The sequence below is a fragment of the Scomber scombrus genome, chromosome 1 (genome assembly GCF_963691925.1).
Source record: "Scomber scombrus chromosome 1, fScoSco1.1, whole genome shotgun sequence".
NCBI classification, from domain to species: domain Eukaryota; kingdom Metazoa; phylum Chordata; class Actinopteri; order Scombriformes; family Scombridae; genus Scomber; species Scomber scombrus.
This window is the reverse complement of record NC_084970.1, coordinates 37,522,119-37,545,100: the sequence shown is the minus strand read 5'-3', so window position 1 is coordinate 37,545,100 and position 22,982 is coordinate 37,522,119. Positions and strand designations below refer to the sequence as shown.

At 39.8% G+C, this 22,982-nt stretch overlaps 1 protein-coding gene and 1 long non-coding RNA gene across 2 annotated transcripts in view; both read right to left on the bottom strand.

Annotated features, from left to right (window-relative positions):
• The window catches only part of LOC133978586 (NACHT, LRR and PYD domains-containing protein 12-like), a 114,189-nt gene extending 102,195 nt beyond the window's left edge, over window positions 1-11,994 (bottom strand). The window contains exon 1 of the mRNA XM_062416893.1: window positions 11,874-11,994. Within this exon, the coding sequence (XP_062272877.1) occupies window positions 11,874-11,983 (110 nt within the window). The 5' untranslated portion in view covers window positions 11,984-11,994. The remainder of the gene's footprint in view (window positions 1-11,873) is intronic.
• On the bottom strand, window positions 3,888-5,247 carry LOC133987524 (uncharacterized). The gene is made up of 2 exons (XR_009925575.1): window positions 4,711-5,247; window positions 3,888-4,602 (listed from the first exon to the last, which is right to left on the bottom strand). It is a non-coding gene; the product is annotated as an uncharacterized LOC133987524 (long non-coding RNA).
• Window positions 11,995-22,982: the final 10,988 nt, after the last annotated feature.

Genomic DNA, 22,982 nt, shown 5'->3' with positions numbered 1-22,982 from the left:
ACTTTGAGTTAGAATATTAACACAATTCAATATTTTCAAATCTAAACATTATAATAAATCTGTAGCTGTTTGAGGCCCTTTCAGTTTGGGGCCCAGCACTTTCCTACCTCGCCTTATGGGAAAGTCCACCTTTGGGGATAACAAACAGAAAACTGATCACGGCAGGTGAAAAACACACAGCACCACCTGGATTCCTTCTGTAAAGCAGCCACACTGAACCAATCAGCCTGATTCCTCTCAGCTGCCAATAAGTGTGTTCATCAGTCTGCCAGCCTCACTAAATAATAACGATAACCGCCTTTCTATAGCACTTTTCATGAGTTAAAAAGTGCTTTATATACAATTAAAGAAGACAATAAAAGTCAATGAAATATTATGTTGAAATAAAACAAAAGATAACGAAACAAACAGTAAAATCAATAAAAGTCTAAAATAGTAACTTTTTAAAGTGACTCCAAAGAGGAAAGTGTGTTTGCTTCTCTGATCTCCACTGGAAAGCTGATCCACACCTGAGGAGTCCGAACATAAAGAAACCGAATTATAGTTTCATGATGAACTCTACTTACTGTAAGAGAGGCCTTTTTTGTGCCTTTTTTATCTCACTGTGGAAGCCTGTCCTGATAGACATCCATACATTCTCTCTCTCTGTCTTTATTCTTTCCAAAAATCTTTCAAATTTTCACATTGCTTGCTTTAATTTGCAGGTTTGGTTCAGATTAGATGGTAGATGTCTGCAGTACTATTTATATATAATAAATATATCATATTGTTTTTAATCTCAAATGTTAATTCCTACTTGAGATATTGAGAACAAAAAATATTTCATATTTCTTTGAGTAAATATGACATTTTTTCCCCCAATACATAATATCACTCATTAAATGTGAAGATTTCTTTGCAGACAGAACATGTAGGTTAAATAATTGTACCTGATTGGATGTTCCTGCCATGAATATGCATGTGAGCATTACCTGTGATCACTTGGAGCTGCTCTTCAATGGTCCTCCTACATTTCTCAGTCAGTAGAAGTGAGTCTCTGATAAATGTGTCTTTTTGTCCACTTACAGCAGAGAACTGTTTTACTCCTCAGTCGCTCTTTATATCATTCTGAAGCTTAATTCTTACAAATTTGACAAACTTAGGATCTGGTCTGCATTTCTAGGAGAGCTCACCACCTGCAGCACGGCTACAAAACTCATCACCACAGTGTGATACCATCACATCATCTGACAGCTGCCACACAGTGGTTGTAACTCCGACACTGTTGTTCCTCAAATTGTGGATAATTGCATCTGATTAAAAAGAAGAATTTAGTGCAGCATATTATTACAATGCTGTAGCCCTAATTAAGTGCTAGACATATTACAAATAGTGGTAATACATTATTCTAGCACACTACTAACACTTCTAGGTCCTAAGGATCTACTTTATGAACAGTTACAGTTTACAAATCACAATTATACCATAGTTCACAATCTTGATAATTATGAAATCAAAAACACAGAACAACATGTGTAACACTTAAATCCAGTTCAAAGTTTATGTCCCAGTTCAGTATAAACTCAATCCCAGCCCTCCTACCGCTGTGGCAGTGAGTTTATCACAGTGACCGTGCAGCAGCAGCAGCAGCAGCAGAAGAAGACTTCTCCTCACTGGAAACACTTCTTGGGTTTTACCGCCATCTGGTGGCCGTAAGTGTGTACTGTCTCATGATAACATTTTGTTACACTGTTCAAACAGGCTCAAAATGGTGGCAGAGCGGCATCTTTGCACATTAATTTTTAATTTTTACACACAATAACACTTAACTTTTCCTATTAGCATAATTGTAACATTGTAAGCTAGTTTCCTTAATAAACTAAAGACATTAACTGCTAAGTATTTTCTACTCCAGGCTTTCTTTATACTGTTATATTATCTTGCTCTCTTAGCTTGATGTAGTATGCAGTATTACAGTAAAAGTACTGCAGTATTATGAGTGATGTAGTATGCAGTATTACAGTAAAAGTACTGCAGTATTATAGTGATGTAGTATGCAGTATTACAGTAAAAGTACTGCAGTATTATGAGCGATGTAGTATGCAGTATTACAGTAAAAGTACTGCAGTATTATAGTGATGTAGTATGCAGTATTACAGTAAAAGTACGGCAGTTTTATGAGCGATGTAGTATGCAGTATTACAGTAAAAGTACTGCAGTATTATGAGTGATGTAGTATGCAGTATTACAGTAAAAGTACTGCAGTATTATAGTGATGTAGTATGCAGTATTACAGTAAAAGTACTGCAGTATTATGAGTGATGTAGTATGCAGTATTACAGTAAAAGTACTGCAGTATTATAGTGATGTAGTATGCAGTATTACAGTAAAAGTACGGCAGTATTATGAGCGATGTAGTATGCAGTATTACAGTAAAAGTACTGCAGTATTATGAGTGATGTAGTATGCAGTATTACAGTAAAAGTACTGCAGTATTATAGTGATGTAGTATGCAGTATTACAGTAAAAGTACTGCAGTATTATGAGCGATGTAGTATGCAGTATTACAGTAAAAGTACTGCAGTATTATAGTGATGTAGTATGCAGTATTACAGTAAAAGTACGGCAGTTTTATGAGCGATGTAGTATGCAGTATTACAGTAAAAGTACTGCAGTATTATGAGTGATGTAGTATGCAGTATTACAGTAAAAGTACTGCAGTATTATAGTGATGTAGTATGCAGTATTACAGTAAAAGTACTGCAGTATTATAGTGATGTAGTATGCAGTATTACAGTAAAAGTACTGCAGTATTATAGTGATGTAGTATGCAGTATTACAGTAAAAGTACTGCAGTATTATAGTGATGTAGTATGCAGTATTACAGTAAAAGTACTGCAGTATTATAGTGATGTAGTATGCAGTATTACAGTAAAAGTACTGCAGTATTATGAGTGATGTAGTATGCAGTATTACAGTAAAAGTACTGCAGTATTATGAGTGATGTAGTATGCAGTATTACAGTAAAAGTACTGCAGTATTATGAGTGATGTAGTATGCAGTATTACAGTAAAGTAGTGGTTTGGTCCTCTGACTGATATATTATTATTATGACATCATTAGATTATTAATAGTGAAGCATCAGTGTTAGAGCAGCATGTTACTGTTGTAGCTGCTGGAGGTGGAGCTAGTTTACACTACTTTATATACAGTTAGCTAGTTTAGTCCAGTGGTTCCCAACCTAGGGGTGGGGCCCCTCCAAAGGGTCAGCAGATAAATGTGAGGGGTGGTGAGATGATTAATGGGAGAGGAAAGAAGAACAAACTAAGTTCTGATACACAAATGTGTTTTCAGTTTTTGGACTTTTTCTCTAATCTTTGATTTTTGCTGAAATATTGGATCATTTGAACATTTATTGAAATGAAAGCATGTGAGAAGTTTAGAGGGAAAAATCACTATTTGGTGGAGCTGTTAACAACTCATAGACATCTGAAATGTGAGCCGACTACACACTGCTTTTTGGTTTCATCTTCAACAATGTGTTGTATTTTAAAAGCTTGTTATATTATCCATTGTGTCAGTAAAGTGAGGATGCTTTCAACAATAATGTCATGAATAGTTTTTATTGATGATTGTGTGAAAGAAATACATGTGAGAAGCACAAAAACACTCAAAAAGCTGATCTTCAGTCAGCAGAGGTGTAGGAGGATGTTTCTCTGTTATTGTACATATCAAAGTTATACACATATCATACATCATGATGATGATTTTACAGATATACTTATGATTAACATAAGTTATTTGAAATGAGTTACAAATGTAATGTAAGCATGGCAAAACATTTCTAATTAGCACTTGCCTGTGTTTTGCAGTTGTGTGTAAAAATCTAAACTATTGCTCAGTAGGAATCAAAACATCAAAAATATAAGTAGAAAATATGAATCAAAACTTAAACTCAAAAATAGGCTAAATGTAAGAAATATAACCAATTTGATTACTTAGCATGTTAAGGAGGAATATAAAAATACATCATACATATTCAAGATACACATCTATAAGGAATATTGGAGCCTTTACATCCATTAATCAAAAGACAACACTTCAAGTGCTGCTGTAGGAGTTTATACTCAGTCCTATGTGTCATCTTTACACATAGCAAGTCGTCGTCAAAATAAAAACAATATTTCAGCTCTTTGTGTATTTTAAACATTGAGCCATCACCAAAGAGAGGTTCTAGGACTTATGATGCGTGGTGATATGGATCCTCAGCCAATCATCTACCAGGGCTGGAAGTCAATCCACCAATTGCCTTCTGTATATACACATTAATAAGACATATTTTAACACAAACTACATCTACAGTCCTGACATCAAAGAATGATGAGGAAGGAAACATAACTGAGTGTTTGAGTCTGAGACAGATCTGCTTCACAGTGCAGAGTGTGTGTGATGTTTGATTTCAGCAGCTGATCTTCAGTCAGCAGAGTTTCTGTCCACAGGAGAGACTCTCCTTCCTACAGAGGACACAGAGAGACTCTCCCTCCTACAGAAGACACAGAGAGACTCTCCCTCCTACAGAGGACACAGAGAGACTCTCCCTCCTACAGAGGACACAGAGAGACTCTCCCTCCTACAGAGACACAGAGAGACTCTCCCTCCTACAGAGACACAAAGAGACTCCCTCCTACAGAGGACACAGAGAGACTCTCCCTCCTACAGAGACACAGAGACACTGAACCAGACCAGACTGCAAACCCAGCACACAGAGGTTCAGTGAATGTGGTGTTGAAGGTGTGGAGGTGGATCAGTGTGTCAGAGGAGACTCTGTAGAAGGACAGAGTGCCAGCAGGACAGTCCACATACACTGCTACTCTGTTAGAGACAGAGGAGGAGGAGGAGGAGGAGGAGGAGGAGGAGGAGGAGGAGGAGGAGGAGGAGGAGGAGGAGGAAGAGGAGGAAGAGATGGGTGTTGTTCTGTGATTGTGACAGACAGAGTAACGACCATCATCAGAGCAGTCCAGTCTCCAGGACTGATCATTTCTTCCAAACACACAGTCAGCTCTGCCTCCTCTCCTGCTGATTCCTCTGTAACTCACTGATATAAAAACTCTTCCTCTCCACTCGACCTCCCAGTAACAGCGACCAGTCAGAACATTTCTACACAGCAGCTGAGGACAGGAGTCAAATCTGTCTGGATGATCAGGATATGACTGATCCTCCTTCACATTTGTCACCTTCCTGTTGTTTTCAGACAGTTTGAGGTTTCTGTTAATTGTGTTTGGATCCAGTTCCAGTTCACAGGCATCTGATGGAGAGAACGAGACACAATACAGCTGCAGTTTATAATCTGTTGATTTATTAACTACTTTACTGATAATCACTGAAATTAATCACTGAATGTAAATTCAACAGTTCAGTTAGAACATGAACAGTCAACATGACAGTGATATTCAGTAATATTAATGTTTTTTCATCAAGTTTGGTGTAAAGTGAAGGTCTTTGCACATCAAGTCTGTTATTTTCATCTCAAACTGTCGTCTGTTACAAACACATTTTTGTCCAAATGCTCCAAACAGCTGAAGTCAGTATGAATGAATGAACTTTATCTGCAGGAGAGACAAGAGGGACATTTTGGAGCAGGTAGCGCCACCATGTGGACATTTATAAACACTTCTCTTTTAACTCCTGAACTTTGACAGTTCAAGATAAATGTCATATTAGGCCACGCCCATTTCTGCCAAATATATTTTCCATTATTTTGAACTTTTTTCACTTCTTTTACATATTTCATCCAGTTTTTCTCAAAGTTCTCATGAATCAAACTGAAAACACACTCACACTTCCTCAGACCAGGTTTCAGTCTCTGCAGTCCACCATGGTCCATCCTGGAGGAAGAGACGAAGACACAATCAGCTTCATAAACATTCACTCATATCCATCATTAAACATGAACCAGAGTCCCTCAGTTATCAATCAATCAATCAATCTTTATTTGTATAGCGCCAAATCACAACAAAGTTATCTCAAGGCACTTTACACATAGAGCAGGTTCTAAACCGTACTCTTCAGGTTTTATTTTTAAAGAGACCCAACATTCCCACATGAGCAAGCTTAGTCAGAGTGTCTGTCCATCTGTCCATACCTGAGAGTGTCCACCTGTCTGTCCATACCTGAAAGTGTCCATCTGTCCATACCTGAGTGTCCATCTGTCTGTCCATACCTGAGAGTGTCCACCTGTCCATACCTGAGAGTGTCCATCTTTCTGTCTATACCTGAGAGGGTCCACCTGTCTGTCTATACCTGAGAGTGTCCACCTGTCTATACCTGAGAGTGTCCACCTGTCTGTTCATACCTGAGAGTGTCCACCTGTCCATACCTGAGAGTGTCCACCTGTCTGTCCATACCTGAGAGTGTCCATCTGTCTGTCTATACCTGAGAGTGTCCATCTGTCTGTCTATACCTGAGAGTGTCCACCTGTCTATTCATACCTGAGAGTGTCCACCTGTCTGTCCATACCTGAGAGTGTCCACCTGTCTGTCCATACCTGAGAGTGTCCAGTCTCCAGTGTGGATCCTTCAGTCCAGCAGACAGAAGCTTCTCTCCTGAGTCTCCTGGATGATTGTAGCTCAGGTCCAGCTCTCTCAGATGGGAGGGGTTGGAGCTCAGAGCTGAGGCCAGAGAAGCACAGCCTTCCTCAGTGATCACACATCCTGACAGACTGAACACACACAACAGTTCATCTAATGAGCTTAATAACATTTTCAACTCACTAAACAGGATTTTGTCCTTAGGGGCTTTATATTTGTATGTAATACTAAGTCAGGTTCACAATACACTGCTTCAAAATGTAATCAACTGGATTTTCAATCCCCCTGCAGGCTCACACCATGGAGGTGAATGGGAAAGATGAATAAAATCAGTGCGAAGTAACCTGAGGGTGTCCAGTCCACAGTGTGGACTCTGCAGTCCAGCAGAAAGTTGCTTCACTCCTGAATCCTGCAGGTTGTTGTTACTCAGGTCCAGATCTCTCAGACTAGAGGACTGGGAGCTGAGGACAGAGCTGCACAGCTTCTCTCTGAGAGGTTACAGTCACTCAACCTGAAGAAGAATCAGCAGAACAAAATACAATTATGGCATTCATTTGCTTCTTTGAGCAAAGATTACAGGTTCATATGTAAGAATCAGAAATTCCTTCTCATTAATCACACTGGTGACCATTAAGCTCCATTATTAGTATTAGTATTTTTCCAAAACATACTGATCTGATGTGTTTGTTCACCTGCATGTAGAGAACCTGATAGCAACTCTGTGCTGTTTATTTTCTGTTATTTTTTCCATCATACAGTACTAGATTTTCAAGGCTTTATGTACATTGAGTCTTCATTGAAGATGACTCAAATGATGGCATGAAATGAGTTTTACTTACTGTATACTTGATATTACAACACTTCAGCTCAGACATTACACAAAATCTTTTTAGGACCAAAAACTCTTCATGTAAACTAGAAACTGGGGGAATCTAAAATATTACTTCATATACATAGTAATAAAAATAACCTGAGAGTTTCCAGTCTGCAGCGTGGACTCTCCAGTCCTGCAGAAAGCTGCTTCACTCCTGAATCCTGCAGGTTGTTGTTACTCAGGTCCAGATCTTTCAGACTAGAGGACAAGGAGCTGAGAACTGAGGACAGAGCTACACAGCTTCTCTCTGAGAGGTTACAGCCACTCAACCTGAAGAAGAATCAGCAGAACAAAATAAAATAATTAAAAACATTAGTTTTGTTCCAATTATTAAAGGTTCCTTCTCATTAGTCACACTGGTGGCCAATAAGTGAACTGCAGTCAGCATCCTGTTGCTCACACATGTATCAGCATGAGCCAATTACAGTTGATATTTTTTCCTCACTTACACTTCTTATAATAATGATCTCTAAAGTTGTGTTTTGTAAAGTGTTTCTGTAATCCAATACACAACCTGCTGTTAATCTGTTAATCTACCACCCAAAACCAACCTGTGAACAGCCAACTTTGTTTACCAACCATAAACACCAGTAGGCTCAGCACGCTGTGGTTGGGAGCAAAAGGCTGTGTTTTTAATGTGTGCTTATTACAACCTTTTGACTAGAAACAGAAAAAACAAACAGGGTTAACTGTGTTCTGCTTTCTCTCTAAAGATTGTTTTCTGCTCCTTTGTTGAGGAAATAATGTTTCAGCTGTTAGTTCTCAGGAGGTGAAGACTTGTCATTGTTGGGGTGTTTTGTTGTGAAATGTGTTGTGGTTGATGGAGGCAGCTAGCTGTCTCATTAGCTTGAGAGCTAATATCTGCAGGTTGTTTCTACTCAGATTGGACTGTTTGTTGTGTTAGATGCTGGTTTGTTGATGTCAGTGGATAACTTCAATGTTTTTTTTAAAATTTGTTTATCTTCGTGTTTGTAAAGTTTCACAGTTTCATACTAATAATAATAGTAATGATCAAAGTAAAAGTTCAAAAAATCTGAAATTAATGTCAGTTGTCTTAGTGTCTTGAGGATTTGGAATTCCAATTTTCCAAATGAAGGTCCATTTAACCCCCACACACAGTTTACTAACCTGTGCATACAGATACTGAATCCATTAAAACAGTATATAAATCCTTACAAACAGATTTACAAATCAAGGTTTATTTCTACCATGTGACCCCGGGAGGGCTCTGTAGTTGATCATTCTGCATTAAGATTTATTATTGGTGATAAATACACTACACATCATTGTGATTTGTCTATGTAAGGCAATATAAACACGGGGTTATATGTATTTATAAATAAATGTGTTGGTGCAGTCAGAGAGACTGAGGGGAAATGACATCAAGTTGAATGTATGTTAAAAACCTAAAAGATTCAGCCCCCACAACCCCCCAAAGTTCTGTGTGCACCTACAGAACTATTTTGGAGGCTTTGACCATTGGCAGCAGCCTCAGAAGAACCTCCTCTGAAGCAGAGTATTTCTTCAGGTCAAACACGTCCAGATCTTTTTCTGATGGCAGTAGGAGAGTTTCCAGTGTACAGTGTGGACTCTCTAGTGCAGCACACAGCTGCTTCACTCCTGAATCCTGCAGGTTGTTGTTACTCAGGTCCAGATCTCTCAGACTAGAGGACTGGGAGCTGAGAACTGAGGACAGAGCTGCACAGCTTCTCTCTGAGAGGTTACAGTCACTCAACCTGAAGAAGAATTAGCAGAACAAAATAATTGCAAATGTTATTTTTCTTAATTGAGCAAAGATTAATCTGGATAGTTCTGTGTGCACCTACAGAGCTTTGTTGGAGGCTTTGACCACTGGCAGCAGCCTCAGAAGAGCCTCCTCTGAAGAAGAGTATTTCTTCAGGTCAAACACGTCCAGATCTTTTTCTGATGACAGTAAGATGAAGACCAGAGCTGACCACTGAGCAGGAGACAGTATATCTGTGGAGAGACTTCCTGATCTCAGGTACCGTTGGATCTCCTCCACTAGAGAACGATCATTCAGTTCATTCAGACAGTGGAACAGATTGATGCTTCTCTCTGCAGACACATTCTCCCTGATCTTCTTCTTGATGTACTTGACTGTTTCCTGATTGGTCTGTGAGCTACTTCCTGTCTGTGTCAGCAGGCCTCGTAGGAGAGTCTGATTGGTCTGCAGTGAAAGACCCAGGAGGAAGCGGAGGAACAAGTCCAGGTGTCTATTTGGACTCTTTAAAGCCTCGTCAACAGCACTCTGGTAGAAACGTGTTGATTTGTCTCTGATCACTTCAGACAGTCGGGCAGGTGTTTGTTCTTCTTCCAGCAGATTGACTCCAGAGTTGATGAATGTCTGATGGACATGGAGAGCAGCCAGAAACTCCTGAACACTCACATGGATGAAGGAAAACACCTTGTCTCGTGTGAACACTCCTGAGTACACTGAGGCTGCTCTGATATCGATGCCACACTCTGTCAGGTCTGATTCATAGAAGATCAGGTTGCCTTTCTGCAGCTGCTCAAAAGCCAGTTTTCCCAGAGACTCAATCATCTTCCTGCTCTCTGGACTCCAGTGTTGATCTGTCTCAGGTCCTTCATCATACTTGATACTCTTAAGTTTGGACTGAAGCACCAGGAAGTGGATGTACATGTCAGTCAGGGTGTTGGGCAGCTCTCCTCTCTCTCTGCTTTTCAACACATCCTCCAGAACTGTAGCAGTGATCCAGCAGAAGACTGGGATGTGGCACATGATGTGGAGGCTACGTGATGTCTTGATGTGGGAGATGATGGTGCTGGCCTGCTCCTCATCTCTGAATCTCTTCCTGAAGTACTCCTCCTTCTGTGGGTCAGTGAACCCTCTGACCTCTGTCACCATGCCAACACACTCAGGAGGGATCTGATTGGCTGCTGCAGGTCGTGTGGTTATCCAGAGGCGAGCAGAGGGAAGCAGTTTCCCCCTGATGAGGTTTGTCAGCAGCACATCCACTGAGGTGGACTCTGTAACATCAGTCAGGATCTCAGTGTTGTGGAAGTCCAGAGGAAGTCGACACTCATCCAGACCATCAAAGATGAACACAACCTGGAACTCTTCAAACCTGCAAATTCCTGCTTCTTTGGTTTCATTAAAGAAGTGATGAACAAGTTCCACCAAGCTGTACTTTTTCTCTTTCAGCACATTCAGCTCTCTGAAAGTGAATGGAAATGTGAAGTGTATGTCCTGGTTGGCTTTGTCTTCAGCCCAGTCCAGAGTGAACTTCTGTGTTAAGACTGTTTTCCCAATGCCAGCCACTCCCTTTGTCATCACTGTTCTGCTTGGTTCATCTCTTCCAGGTGAGGCTTTAAAGATGTCTTCTTGTGTGATTGTTGTTTCTGGTCTGTCTGGTTTCCTGGATGCTGTTTCAATCTGTCTGACCTCATGTTCATCATTGACCTCTGCAGTCCCTCCCTCTGTGATGTAGAGCGGTGTGTAGATCTGATTCAGAAGGGTTGGGTTTCCTGCTTCAGCGATCCCCTCAAACAAACACTGGAACTTCTTCTCCAGGTTAGACTTGAGTTTACGTCGACACTTTGCAGCACGAGTTCCTGAATGAACAAACAACAAATGAAATCAGTGAGTGGATCCTACAGAAAGTCTAGAAATCTGAACATGTAAGTGTGTCTGTGTAGTTTTTCCTCCTCCATCAGGTTTATTCAGCTCATCAGTGGAGGACAAACAGCCTCTGATCTGATGCAGATGTGTGCAGCATATTTACAGCAGAGTTTGAAATATAAACCTCTCCCATGTTGCCTCCATTTCCTCTCCATCATGTTAAATCTGTTAAAATCCTCTTACTGCTCTGCAGACGCTCAGCCAGCTTGTCCTGCTTCATTCTCCTCAGGAAGTGCAGTGTGATCTTCAGAAATGCCTCTCTGCTGCTCCTCCTCTGCTCTTCCTCCTCACGGTCCAACACCTCCTCATACTCACTCTGATTCTCTAAGCATTCTGGGTAATCTGAACTCAGACCCCTCTGGACTCTCTTCAGCTCGTTCTTCACAAAAGTGACGATGTTCTCCTCCAGCAGCTGGAACAGAAAGATAAAGTGAACATTTCATTTAAACTGGTAGAACACAACATGTGATTCATGTGTCAGTCTGAAGGCCTGCTGGTCTAAACAGAGCAGCATGGACACTGTTAGGACCTGAATGCTACTTTAGTATTTCATCTGTGGTTGATGGAGTTAATAGTAAAAGGTGTGTTAGAACATGTACACACCATAAATATGGAGTCCAGCTGTGTCTGCTGCTGAACTCTGTGGAGAAAAAATCACCTTTAAGGACATTTAATGACTCAAATCTGCACTCAGCTTATTAAAGATTTTCTGTTATGATGACAATATGAACTCCTGTAAATCTGCACTGATTACTGGATGTTAAATTATTACCTTCCATCAGCAGGTTGTCCATCTTTAAAGCTAATAGGACAACCTATAGACCAGTCACTCTTCATGGACACACAGCTGGGTTCAGGAGAGTCTGCTCTCTGCCGCAGCATCCTGATACTAATAAAACAGTGACAAAAACATTCAGTTAAAACCAAAAAAAAATGAAGGATTAATCATCAGTTTAATTCCCAGAATTAAACAGAAATCTTTCAGAACAGAGTGACTGATGAGTTCAAATTCCTCCAGTGATGAAAAGAGGATGGCAGCGACTTGGTCATGAGTCAACAGAAGAAGAAGGAAGTGAGGATGTTCAACAGGAGTTCTATGGCTCAGTTACAATCTGTGTTAACCTCAATAACTAAAGATGGAAATATAAACATCCCAGTTCACCTTCAGATGGAAGAACACAACATCAAGCAGCTTTTACTCTGTAAAACTAAGTATGATATCCTGTTCATTTTTCTGTTGTATACGAATCAAGTTGTAATTTTCAAAACATTTTCTGACTAGAATGGCATAATTAAATTTGTGTTTATTTACCAGATAGGAGAGTGGAGGAGAATAAGAAAGGAACAAAAGGGTGTGAAATTAAACTGGTATAAACCTTCCCTGATGGAGCCGGTACATAGGGGGGAGCTAAAATGGGTCGAGGTCAGGTGGATTAATATTGTAATTATATCAATGTATTGTCTGTTAAACTGAATAAGATGAAATAAATAAAGAAAATAATGTAGTGGCAGATTTGTGTGCATCATGCTGAAGGAAGACAACAACAAGTAGAACAAAGGTCAACAGTTGTACCAGTTTGGGATGTCGCAACAAGCCTGTGTAGGGAGCTTTTGCCATATCCATATCCCTAAAAGGAGGTTAGGAAGTCATCATTAAGAGAAAGTGTTAGGCTTCCAGGAAACCCGATCTTAGTTGGACGCGCCAGGTCAGCTTGACCTGGCACACACAAAATGCCAAAAGGACGCCTATGTGCCAAACCAGTAGTATAAATAGCCTGGAAAGGGGCTGAGGCATGTGCTGTTTACGATAGTCTTCGTTGCTGTATGCTGTGTTTATCGCATCTTCAATAAAGATCCCAGGTGGCTGTTCAACTACTTCTGTTCTCGTTCTCTTACTTTAAAAGTTAATAAAATTAAGTTATCAAGGAATTATCTTACAATCATTTTAAAAAAAGACCACAGAAAACTAGGTGAGGAGGTGTGTTACATGTCAGTGTTGTCCTGCAGAGGGCAGCAAACACCTGCCAACACTGAAGAAGAAGCTTTGTGAGAGAGGAAGATGAGTCTTTTTGAGATGAAGATGTTCCTGTCAAACTGAACAATAATCAGCTGTCCAATCACAGCTTGGAGGCAGAGCAATGGGCGGAGCTTATCAACAGCAGCAGAGGTGAAGTCAAACATGACAGACAGCCTTTGATAATCAAAGTGTTTCCTGTGTCTGAGGGACAGTACTATTGACTGTATGTTTAGTTCCATTTGTGAGGGACTGTTTGCAGTTTTAATGAGATGGATTGTGCTGCATGAAAGAACAGACAAGACAACAAACACTGAAATGTAACACACCTTTTCACTTTGTTTCCTGTGTTCTGATTTGATTTCAGCATCTCATACAGCTTTAGAATGGTTTTCATCTTATCCTACTACAATAATTGGAGAGTGGGATGTTGGTCTGTCCGTCAGTCTGTCCATCTGAGTGTTCACCTTTTGCCAACCCCGTCCATCCCCTCCAAGGTTCAGGGAGCCAGCTATTGCATATGGCATTTTCTTTCGCATTTCATTTCATGTCAACTTCAATTTCTATTTCAATGTTAAATAAATAGTCTGCAGTTATACATTTTATTTGGAACTCCGGAGCTACTAGGATTATTGTTTCAGCCTGTGACGTATATATATGTAGAGACGCCGTATGTAGGGGCCTGAACGACGGGAGGAGAAGAGACAACAAAAGGAGAGAGGAGACATTTTGTTACGGTCACGGACATTTATCCACAGTCAGGAACATTTTCAACATGCCTAACAAGAGCAAATCACTATAGGAAAATACTCGCGATGCTGCCAAATGCTGCATGACATTAACACAAGGTGGTGAAACTCCAGAGAAGTCAGGTAAGAAACCACAAAACACACAGTAACTAATGCTAATGCTACAGTTTGTTAGCTACTCACCCATACAGCCGTCCAACCATGTAATTATCCTTCCGCAACATGAATTCACGCATTATGTTCCTCTTTGTCTCAGGGTTACCATCCTTTTTGTTCCACAGTTAAATAATAACTGGCCTAACAAAATCTTTGGTCCGGGATCATGTTGTTACAACAAATAAACGTGCAGCGACACACACTCACACAGACACACACTCACACAGTCACACGCCTTTGTGCAGATAAATGTGAGAGGATGACACCTGAAAACATTTTTTAGTAGTTGGGTAATGCTGGAAGTACAATTATTGTTGATCTTCATTTTTTACGAGAGGCTGCATTCATCTTGGTTACCACTAAATGGTCAGCTGCAAAGTTAACAATCACTATATCTATAAAGTATATCAACAATCAACACATTTCCTTTTCAACTGTCTATTAGGTCAGGGAGGGACGTGAGGTCTCCACTGAGGTTAAGGTGAAGTTTAGGTTTATAACAACTTCTTCAGCAGAGAGCCAGCAACACAGGTCACCATTTCTGACGGTCACAGATTTTGGTGTAACACCGGTTAAAACAAGAGACAATATATCTTTTCAGACAATACTTGCATTAAATATTCCATTTTTCTGAGGTAAGGAGTATTCACATTTTCCTCTATCATTACCCATCCTTACCAAGATATAGAAATTATTAGTTAGATTTTAGTTTTTAACATATGACTGTTTTCATTAGCAACTAGGTCATACTTCACAATGTGATTATGCATGTAAAGCCTAACCTTTTCATGCATTGTGTCCACTATATTACAATTTAGTCTGTGTGTCATAGCCTATATAAACATTTTTCAGAAGTCCCATTATCAATAAATATTGACTTTGTTAACCAGTGGTGTGTCATCATGAATTATTTCATTTAAACAAACCGTCTTGAATTTTTAACAGTTCGCTGTGAGGACCATTGCCACAGAATGAGCCGCCTGAGGCTACAGGTACTCATACCTTCTGATTAGCCCTTTCTTTTTTTTTTTTTTTAATTTTATTTTTATCAGGGAGAAACATACTAAGTCATTTCAGCGCCATTACACTCATACAGAGCAGAGCAAAAACATGTATTTGGACAATTGTGTTAACATATCAACCAAGCTATTACTCCCCCTCATTTTACAATGTTTTAAATAAGAACATTTGAACAAAAGAAGTCACATTTACTCATTTTTCCATCAAGATTAATGGACTGGTACTTCAAGCCTTGTAATAGAGGTAATTAAAGCAGTTCAGGTCTCCGTGGTCTCATATATCTGATCCATTTGGACCACCAACTCTTAAATTTCTCCGAATGCAATTTTAGAGCAAATGTCAGTCTCTCCATGATGTAGATTTGGTGAACAGACCCTTGCCAGTCTTCCAGTGTCGGTGCGTTGGGTTGTAGCCATTTCCTTGTTATAGCTTTCTTTGCTCCAATCAATAATATCTTCATTAAATATTTGTCCGCTGTTGATTGGATATGTAACGCTGTGGTACAAAAGTACATTGAGCTGACATCAAATTGTATAGTCATTTGAAACATATACTCCAGACAATCAAGAATGTCATGCCAAAAAGATGAAAGTTTCGGACAATCCCAAAATAAATGATAATGATTGGCCACATCTGAACCACACATCCTCCAACAATTTGTTCCACTACCCTGGTGTCTCTTCTGAGCAGGTGTTATAAAAAATCTCACTATGTTTTTCCATCCAAACTCTCGCCAGTTATGTGAGGATGTGGTTTTCCATTGTAATGTACAAATGTTTTCCCATTCATCCTCAGATATGACCAAATTTCCCTCCCTTTCCCATCTACATTTAATATGCAGGCTGTTGGAATTTGAGGCGTCTTGGAAACCTTTGTATAATCTAGATACTAATTTCCTTCCACACCCAGACTTATAAATTGAAACAAAAACCTTCAGGATGTCACTTCTCTGGTCCTCTGTCAAAATTGTATTTAATCGATTCCTTACTTGGAGGTATCTGAAAAAATCCTGCCTCTCTAAATCATATTCCCTTTTGAGATCGTCAAAACTTTTCACAGACCCATTGTGTATAAAGCAGCAATAAGCCGTAAGGCCCCTTTCTGACCACATTTTAAATCTATTGTCTGTCCTATTTGGAATAAAATCCGTGTCATAAGCACACCAACGTAATATGTTTTCTGCACCCTTTAAATTGTATTTCCTAACAACCTTGTGCCAGGTTCTTAGTGTTACTTTTATCCAGGGGTTATCCTTATTTGCAAGACTGTCTACACATTTTTTGTCTGCCATTGCTGCCTGTAAGGGCGGATCCACAGAGCCTCCCTCTTCTATTTCCTTCCACCTGGCTCTAAACTGCGAGTCACAGAGATACCCCAGGTTTCTTATCTGAGCCGCACAGTAGTAATCTTTTAAATTTGGCAGCGCCATTCCTCCCTTGTCTTTTGATAATTGCATTACTTTGAATTTTACCCTTGGTTTTTTACCCATCCAGATATATCGAGAAATTAATTTCTGCCATTCAATGAACTGTCGATCACTTATTTCAATTGGTAGTGATAGGAAAAGATATAACAGGCGGGGTAAAATCACCATTTTGACTGATTCAATCCTTGAAGTTAGACTGAGAAAAGGTAAGTGATTCCATCTGGAGACATCTGACTTAATTTTAAGGTTAAGAGGTATATAATTGGCTTCAAATAATTTTGTAATATCTTGGGTAAGATTAATTCCCAGATACTTCATTGATTTTTTGTTACAACTCAGGTTGTACTTAGTTACCAAATCATCTGGCAGATTAAAATTAAGAGTCATAACTTGAGTTTTCTTAATATTTATCTTATAGCCTGATAATTTACCAAACACATCCAGAGACGACATTAAAGTTGGTAGGGATGTTGATGGTTGGGATAAAAATATTAACACGTCATCCGCAAATAAGGATATTTTATGTTCCTGTCCTGCTATATTTATACCTTTGATTTGCTTGTTTTGCCTAATATATTGACTGAGAGGTTCTATAAAAAGGGCAAAAAGAAGTGGCGAACAGGGGCAACCCTGTCTACAGGAACGCTCCAAAACAAAAGAGTTTGAGAGGCTGCCATTTATTTTTATTGTTGCTGTTGGATTATTATATACAGCTTTGAAAGCTTCTATCAGAGTAGAGTGAAAACCAAATTTATCTAGCACCTTATACAGAAAAGTCCATCTTACTGAATCAAACGCCTTCTCTGCATCCAATCCTATTAACATAGCTTGTGTCTTGTTTTGCTGGATATGCCACATAATATGTAGCGTCCTCCTCAAACTGTCTTGGGTCTGTCTCTCATGGATAAAACCAGTCTGGTCAAAATGAATGAGAGATGGCAAACATTTTTCAATTCTTCTAGCCAATATTGACATATAAATTTTATAATCTAGATTTAACACTGAGATGGGTCGATATTGTTTACAATCTAATGAATCTTTGCCTTCCTTTGGTATTACTGAGATTATAGCTTGCTTCCATGAGGGGGGGATCTCTCCCTTTTGGAGTGCTCTGTTACATATCTGGCACAGTTTTGGAATCAACTGGTCCTTGAAAGACTTATACCATTCGGCTGTGAAGCCGTCCGAACCCGGGCTCTTATGTGGTTTGAGTCTTGATATTGCTGCCTTGACTTCTATTTCAGTGATATCCGCAATCGAGACCTTATTTTGTTCTTGTGTAATTGTGGGAAGATTTAGGGATTCGAGAAAATTCTTCATCTCGTCTTCATTATCTAATTTCAGTTGTGAATATAACTCCCTATAATAATTTTCAAAACTTTGTTGAATTTGTTCTGATCTATGCTGTATTTTCTTAGTCTGGGGGCATCTTATCTTATTAATAGTGGCGTCTGCTTGTTGTTTCCTCAATTTATATGATAACAATTTCATTGCCTTACTACCTACCTCATAGTACCCCTGTTTAAGAAATACCAGTTTCTTTTTAATCTCTTCTGTGGTTATGTCATCTATCTCGTTTTGCAGTTGTTTAATTTTAATTGATACTTCTTTGGTCCCTGGTTTAGCTTGATGTTCTTTTTGGAATTCTTTGAGTTTGGTGTATAGAGAATTGAGCCTCTCCTGTCTACGTTTTTTTAGTGATGAGGAAATAGAAATTACTTTCCCCCTCAGGACCGCCTTATATGCATCCCACACCATAGGAGGAGACACTTCTCCATTATTGTTTTCTTTAAAATAGGTATCTATAGCCTTTTCTAACTCTTCTTTTACCTGGGGGTTATTCAATATACTTGAGTTCAATTTCCATAGTGTAGACTTTAGGTTATTACCAATATCAACTGTCATTAATATTGGTGCATGATCAGACACATCTATTGTTCCAATATCACATGACTGAATTCTCAATCGTTCTCTCTTAAATGCAAAGAAATAGTCAATCCTTGAATAAGTAGATTGAGGTGCAGAGAAGTAAGTGTAGTCACGGGCTGTGGGATTAAACTCTCTCCAAACGTCTACTATGCCAATTTCTTTAATTACTAAGTTTATTTTATTAATCATGGATTTGTTATGTCCTAAATTGGAGGTGGAAGATTCCATTTTGGATAATCTAATATTCATATCTCCTCCACATATAAGCACACCCTGAGCTTCCGCAGACATCATATCAAATATTTTTTTATAAAAGGTCCAATCACTCCCAGGAGGAGCATATATGCTAAACAAAGTTACCATCAGCCCTTCGATCCTTCCCGTTATCATTACATATCGGCCTTCCTTGTCTTTATTCTCTGAAATGTGTTCATATTGGACTTGATTTGAAATAAGAATGGCAGACCCTCTTCTATGTCCTGATTTATAGGATGAATAAAATACATGTTTGAAGCCTCCTCGTCTCAGTTTTGCATGTTCAGTTTCAGATAAATGCGTTTCCTGAAGGAATGCTACCTGAGCACCCTCCCTTCTCAGTTTTGACAGAATCTTGCCTCTCTTAATAGGATTAAGTAATCCATTTACATTGAAGGAGACCACTTTCAACATATTACTTGCCAGTACCATTACTAAGATTTGTTTTCCAGTTTTCAGATAGAGTTTGTGTGACATCTCTATTTCTGCTTTGAACTGCAGCAAACACATGAACAGAACAACAACCAATGAGGTTTTGAACTCTTATAAACTGAGAACATTCGTTAGGGTTTCCAAAGGTGGGGTTAAAAGCAGTGGCGGCTGGTGACAAAAATGTTTGGGGGGGCGCAGTTTGATGGTTGGTGGTCCTAGGGTTAGTGTCAAATAAGCCGTAGCACCACTTCATACCGCAGCAAAAAAATATAAATAAGAAAGAAAAACTAATCTAAAAACAACACAACACACTATAATGTCCCCTGGTTTGTCCCAGTATAGTATCTCAGACCCACAGAGAGAGGAATAAAAAATTATAACCAGACATGATAAAATGCCCATTTCACTCACGTCACCTGAAGATACCAGCAGTTAAAGCAGAGTTACGAATAACGTAATATGCTTAAAAAGAGACACCACCTATATTTTAGTTATTGTGTCTTCAGTCCTGATTTCACTGTAATCTGTTAGTTGTTGCAATACCTAAAGATGACAATAGATGGCGCATTAAGCACTATACACTGCTGTGATTAGGCATAATTTATTTAACTTATTTTAATAATGAAATGTACCCAAATCAACTGTAATAGTCAAAATTACTTTCATCATTTCTTATCCTGCATTTATGCATTTTAGTTTTTTACACTTCATAATTATGTCTTTTATAAAGTATTTTTTAACACTTTACAATATTAATAAGAGGAATGCAGCTACTACCTGATCTTTTATATGTCCTGTTGGAGCTGCTGGATGCAGCCACTGACTGAATCTATGTTCCTCTTCTGGAGCTTGGCATAGCAGAGGTCTACATTTGGCCAGATGTGGCTAGTTGCAGAAAGAGCTCAGCAATGCTAAGTCTGCTAAAAACAACGTAGCTCCATGCTATTGTCTCGATGACTGCAGCTTTCTGTTTGATTTTTTTCAGAGAGATGTTTTAGGTCTCGTTCCCCTGTCATTGTCCACAACGCTTCGGTGCTGACACTTTGAAACAGCAAACAGATAAAGCAATAACAGGAATAACTCACACTGCATCCAGCTAGCCAGCTCCGTTTATCATTACAGCAGCAGGAGAAACTCTCAGCTCCTCCATCACCTGCTGCTGCTTTATCCTCTTTCTCTCTTCTAGTTAAAGTCTTGTGAAATTAGGTTTTTGTAGAGAAATTACAAAATAATCTTCTTTAATTTCCGCGGCTCCACTTTAACGTCATCTCCTGAACCTACCGTCAGCAGGAGTTTGGGTGACAGCAGCTGACGGGAAGGCGTGAATGACAGCCGGAACTGTCCAATCACAGTAGATTAAAAAACATGAAACAACAACAATTCGCTGCCAATAAAAGTGGGCGTGTCCGGGGCGCACTGAGCTGCGCCCCGTGGGAAACGTGACGCAGGCCAATGAGAGAGCAGCCTCAGGTCATGTGCTTGTCAAAAGTTTGAGGGCTTGCATTGACTTCCATTAGTCCGGCGCCCCACATACAGGAAGTACATATAGAAATTAATAAAATACCATTTGGAATCGATTTATAATGAATGATGACAGGTGCTTAGAGGCTAACAGGACCATCTTGCTAACAAATACTATTTATTTCATAATTATTTAGCATTTTCTAATTCATTTATGTTTAATATGTTTAAGTAGATTTTGGCCAGATATTTGATGGGGGCGGCGCCCCAGCGCCCCGCATTGACCGGCCGCCACTGGTTAAAAGAAAAACCCTGTGTGAGGTGTTTAAGTGCGGCCCTGGAGAGGGAAAGCCTCTCTTCTGCAAGAGGGCCCTCATTTGTAATGGATTCAGCCAAGATCTCATCCACAGGTGTGCCCCCGACATATCAATCACCCTAGATTAGGCTCTTTGAAAACTGAATGAAGTCAAAAAAAAGGGAAGCTTTGCACAGAGAATATGCCCCAGAAAAATAAACAAAAAATAAAAATAATATTATTAATAACCTTTACGCTCTCCCACCTATATACGTCACTTTGATGTAATAATTAGGCTACGTGTGTTACATGGTTACATGAAAAAAAAAAAAAAAAAAATTCTATCTCTTTAAGTTACTGCTTTAAACATTCTTTCTGGCAGTGGGGGTGTTTTCTTAGCATCATCATTCAGAGTCTTTTACACTTGTTCATAAAACAACACAGAAGTGAGGAGTGAGTTTCTGCTTCTCAGAGATAGCCGAACAATGTCCGAGCTTAAATCAAAAACGTCCAAATCAAATCGAACACCTTTTAAACAATACTTGCGTGATCATTTTCTACTCGGCCGTATCTTGACCTCTCTGCTCCGGGTCCCAGGTGAATCTCTGGAGCTTGTCTTTGACCGTCTGTCCTCGGCGTGTGTGTGTCTGTGTACGTTCCCGTCTGCCGCTCACCGACCATGACAGCCTCCGGATCCGCTCCAGCAGCGACTCGGGTGGTTTCAGCACTGTGACCGGCAGCCCCTTCTCTGCCATCTCCTTCGTTGCTTCCTCGGCCGTGTTGTAGGTGCGCGTCCCTTCCGCGTAAAAAACTCGAAGTCTGGCCGGGAAGGGTGTCTGAAAGCGGATCCCTTTTTCCTTCAGCACCCTCTTAGCTTCCATGTACTGTTGCCTTTTCCTCAACACACTCGGTGCATAGTCATTGTCCAGATTAATTTGTTTATTTTTCCACATAAAGCCCTTTTTCTGCCACGCTGTTCGTAGGATTTTCTCTTTCGTCTTGTAACTCAGAAACTTAATAATTATAGATCTCGGAGGTGCTCCTTCTCTTGGCGCGGGTCCAAGTGCCCGGTGTGCACGTTCAATATGAAGATCCACGTCTTCCGTCAGAGACAAGCCATGTTTTAGCAGTTTTCCGACAAACTCTATCATTGATGAGGACTCGTTCTCTGACCCCTCCAGGACGGAATAGACTCTGATATTATTTCGTCTGGATCTTCCCTCCTGGTCGTCCTGTCTTTCTTCCAGGTGTGCTTGTAGTTTTATTAGCTCCTCCGTCACTTCTTCTAGTGACTGCATCCTCTCCTCCGTGTTAGAAACACGGTCTTCTACTTCGTCAAGTCTCTTTTTGGTTTTGCCGATCTCCTCTTTGATTTCCTGGAGTTGTTGCTTATTGTCTTGTCGGAAATCTTTTATCTCAGCGAGAATGGTTTTCAGGTTAGCCTCCATGTTAGCTTCGTCTTCCTCTCCGCTATCATTAGCCGAGCTAGCTTGAGACGACTCCGGACTCTGTTTTCCGTGTGCTTCGGTATTCTGTGCAAATTTCCCAGATCTGGTTTTCCTTTGCCTGTCTCGCAATGCAGTCTTGCCCTTAACCATGCTTTTCCGTCAATTTCAAATCGAGTTCGTCAAGTTAATGGGCACTCAAATCTTAGTAGTCGGGGGAGACTCTCTCTTAAGCTGCCATCTTAGCCGCCGCTCAACCGGAAAACCCTGATTAGCCCTTTCATGCCTATATATGCATATATTTCAATTAATGTACAAATAAACATAAACATATTGCTGCTTCACTTTCTTACCTAGCTGCTAGCATTACCATAACAATTCTCATTTACATACACTATCTCATTCACACATGGCCTAACATGGCCTTGCTTATGTAAATCTAATTTTGAACAACTAATTGACTCAACTACACTCATGGTTTATAATTTAGTCAACTGCATAAAAGCCACATTTGAAATATTTACTTTTCAGCTGAGCACTGTGAGGACAGTCAGCAGAAAATGAGACTGAAGAGATCATTGGAGACACCTGCAGCTACAGGTACTCATACTTTCCAATTAACCCTTTCAGACATTTGCCCGAAACCAACATGTGGCTCCTGGTTATGTATATCTAATTTCAGACAACATTCTGACTTTT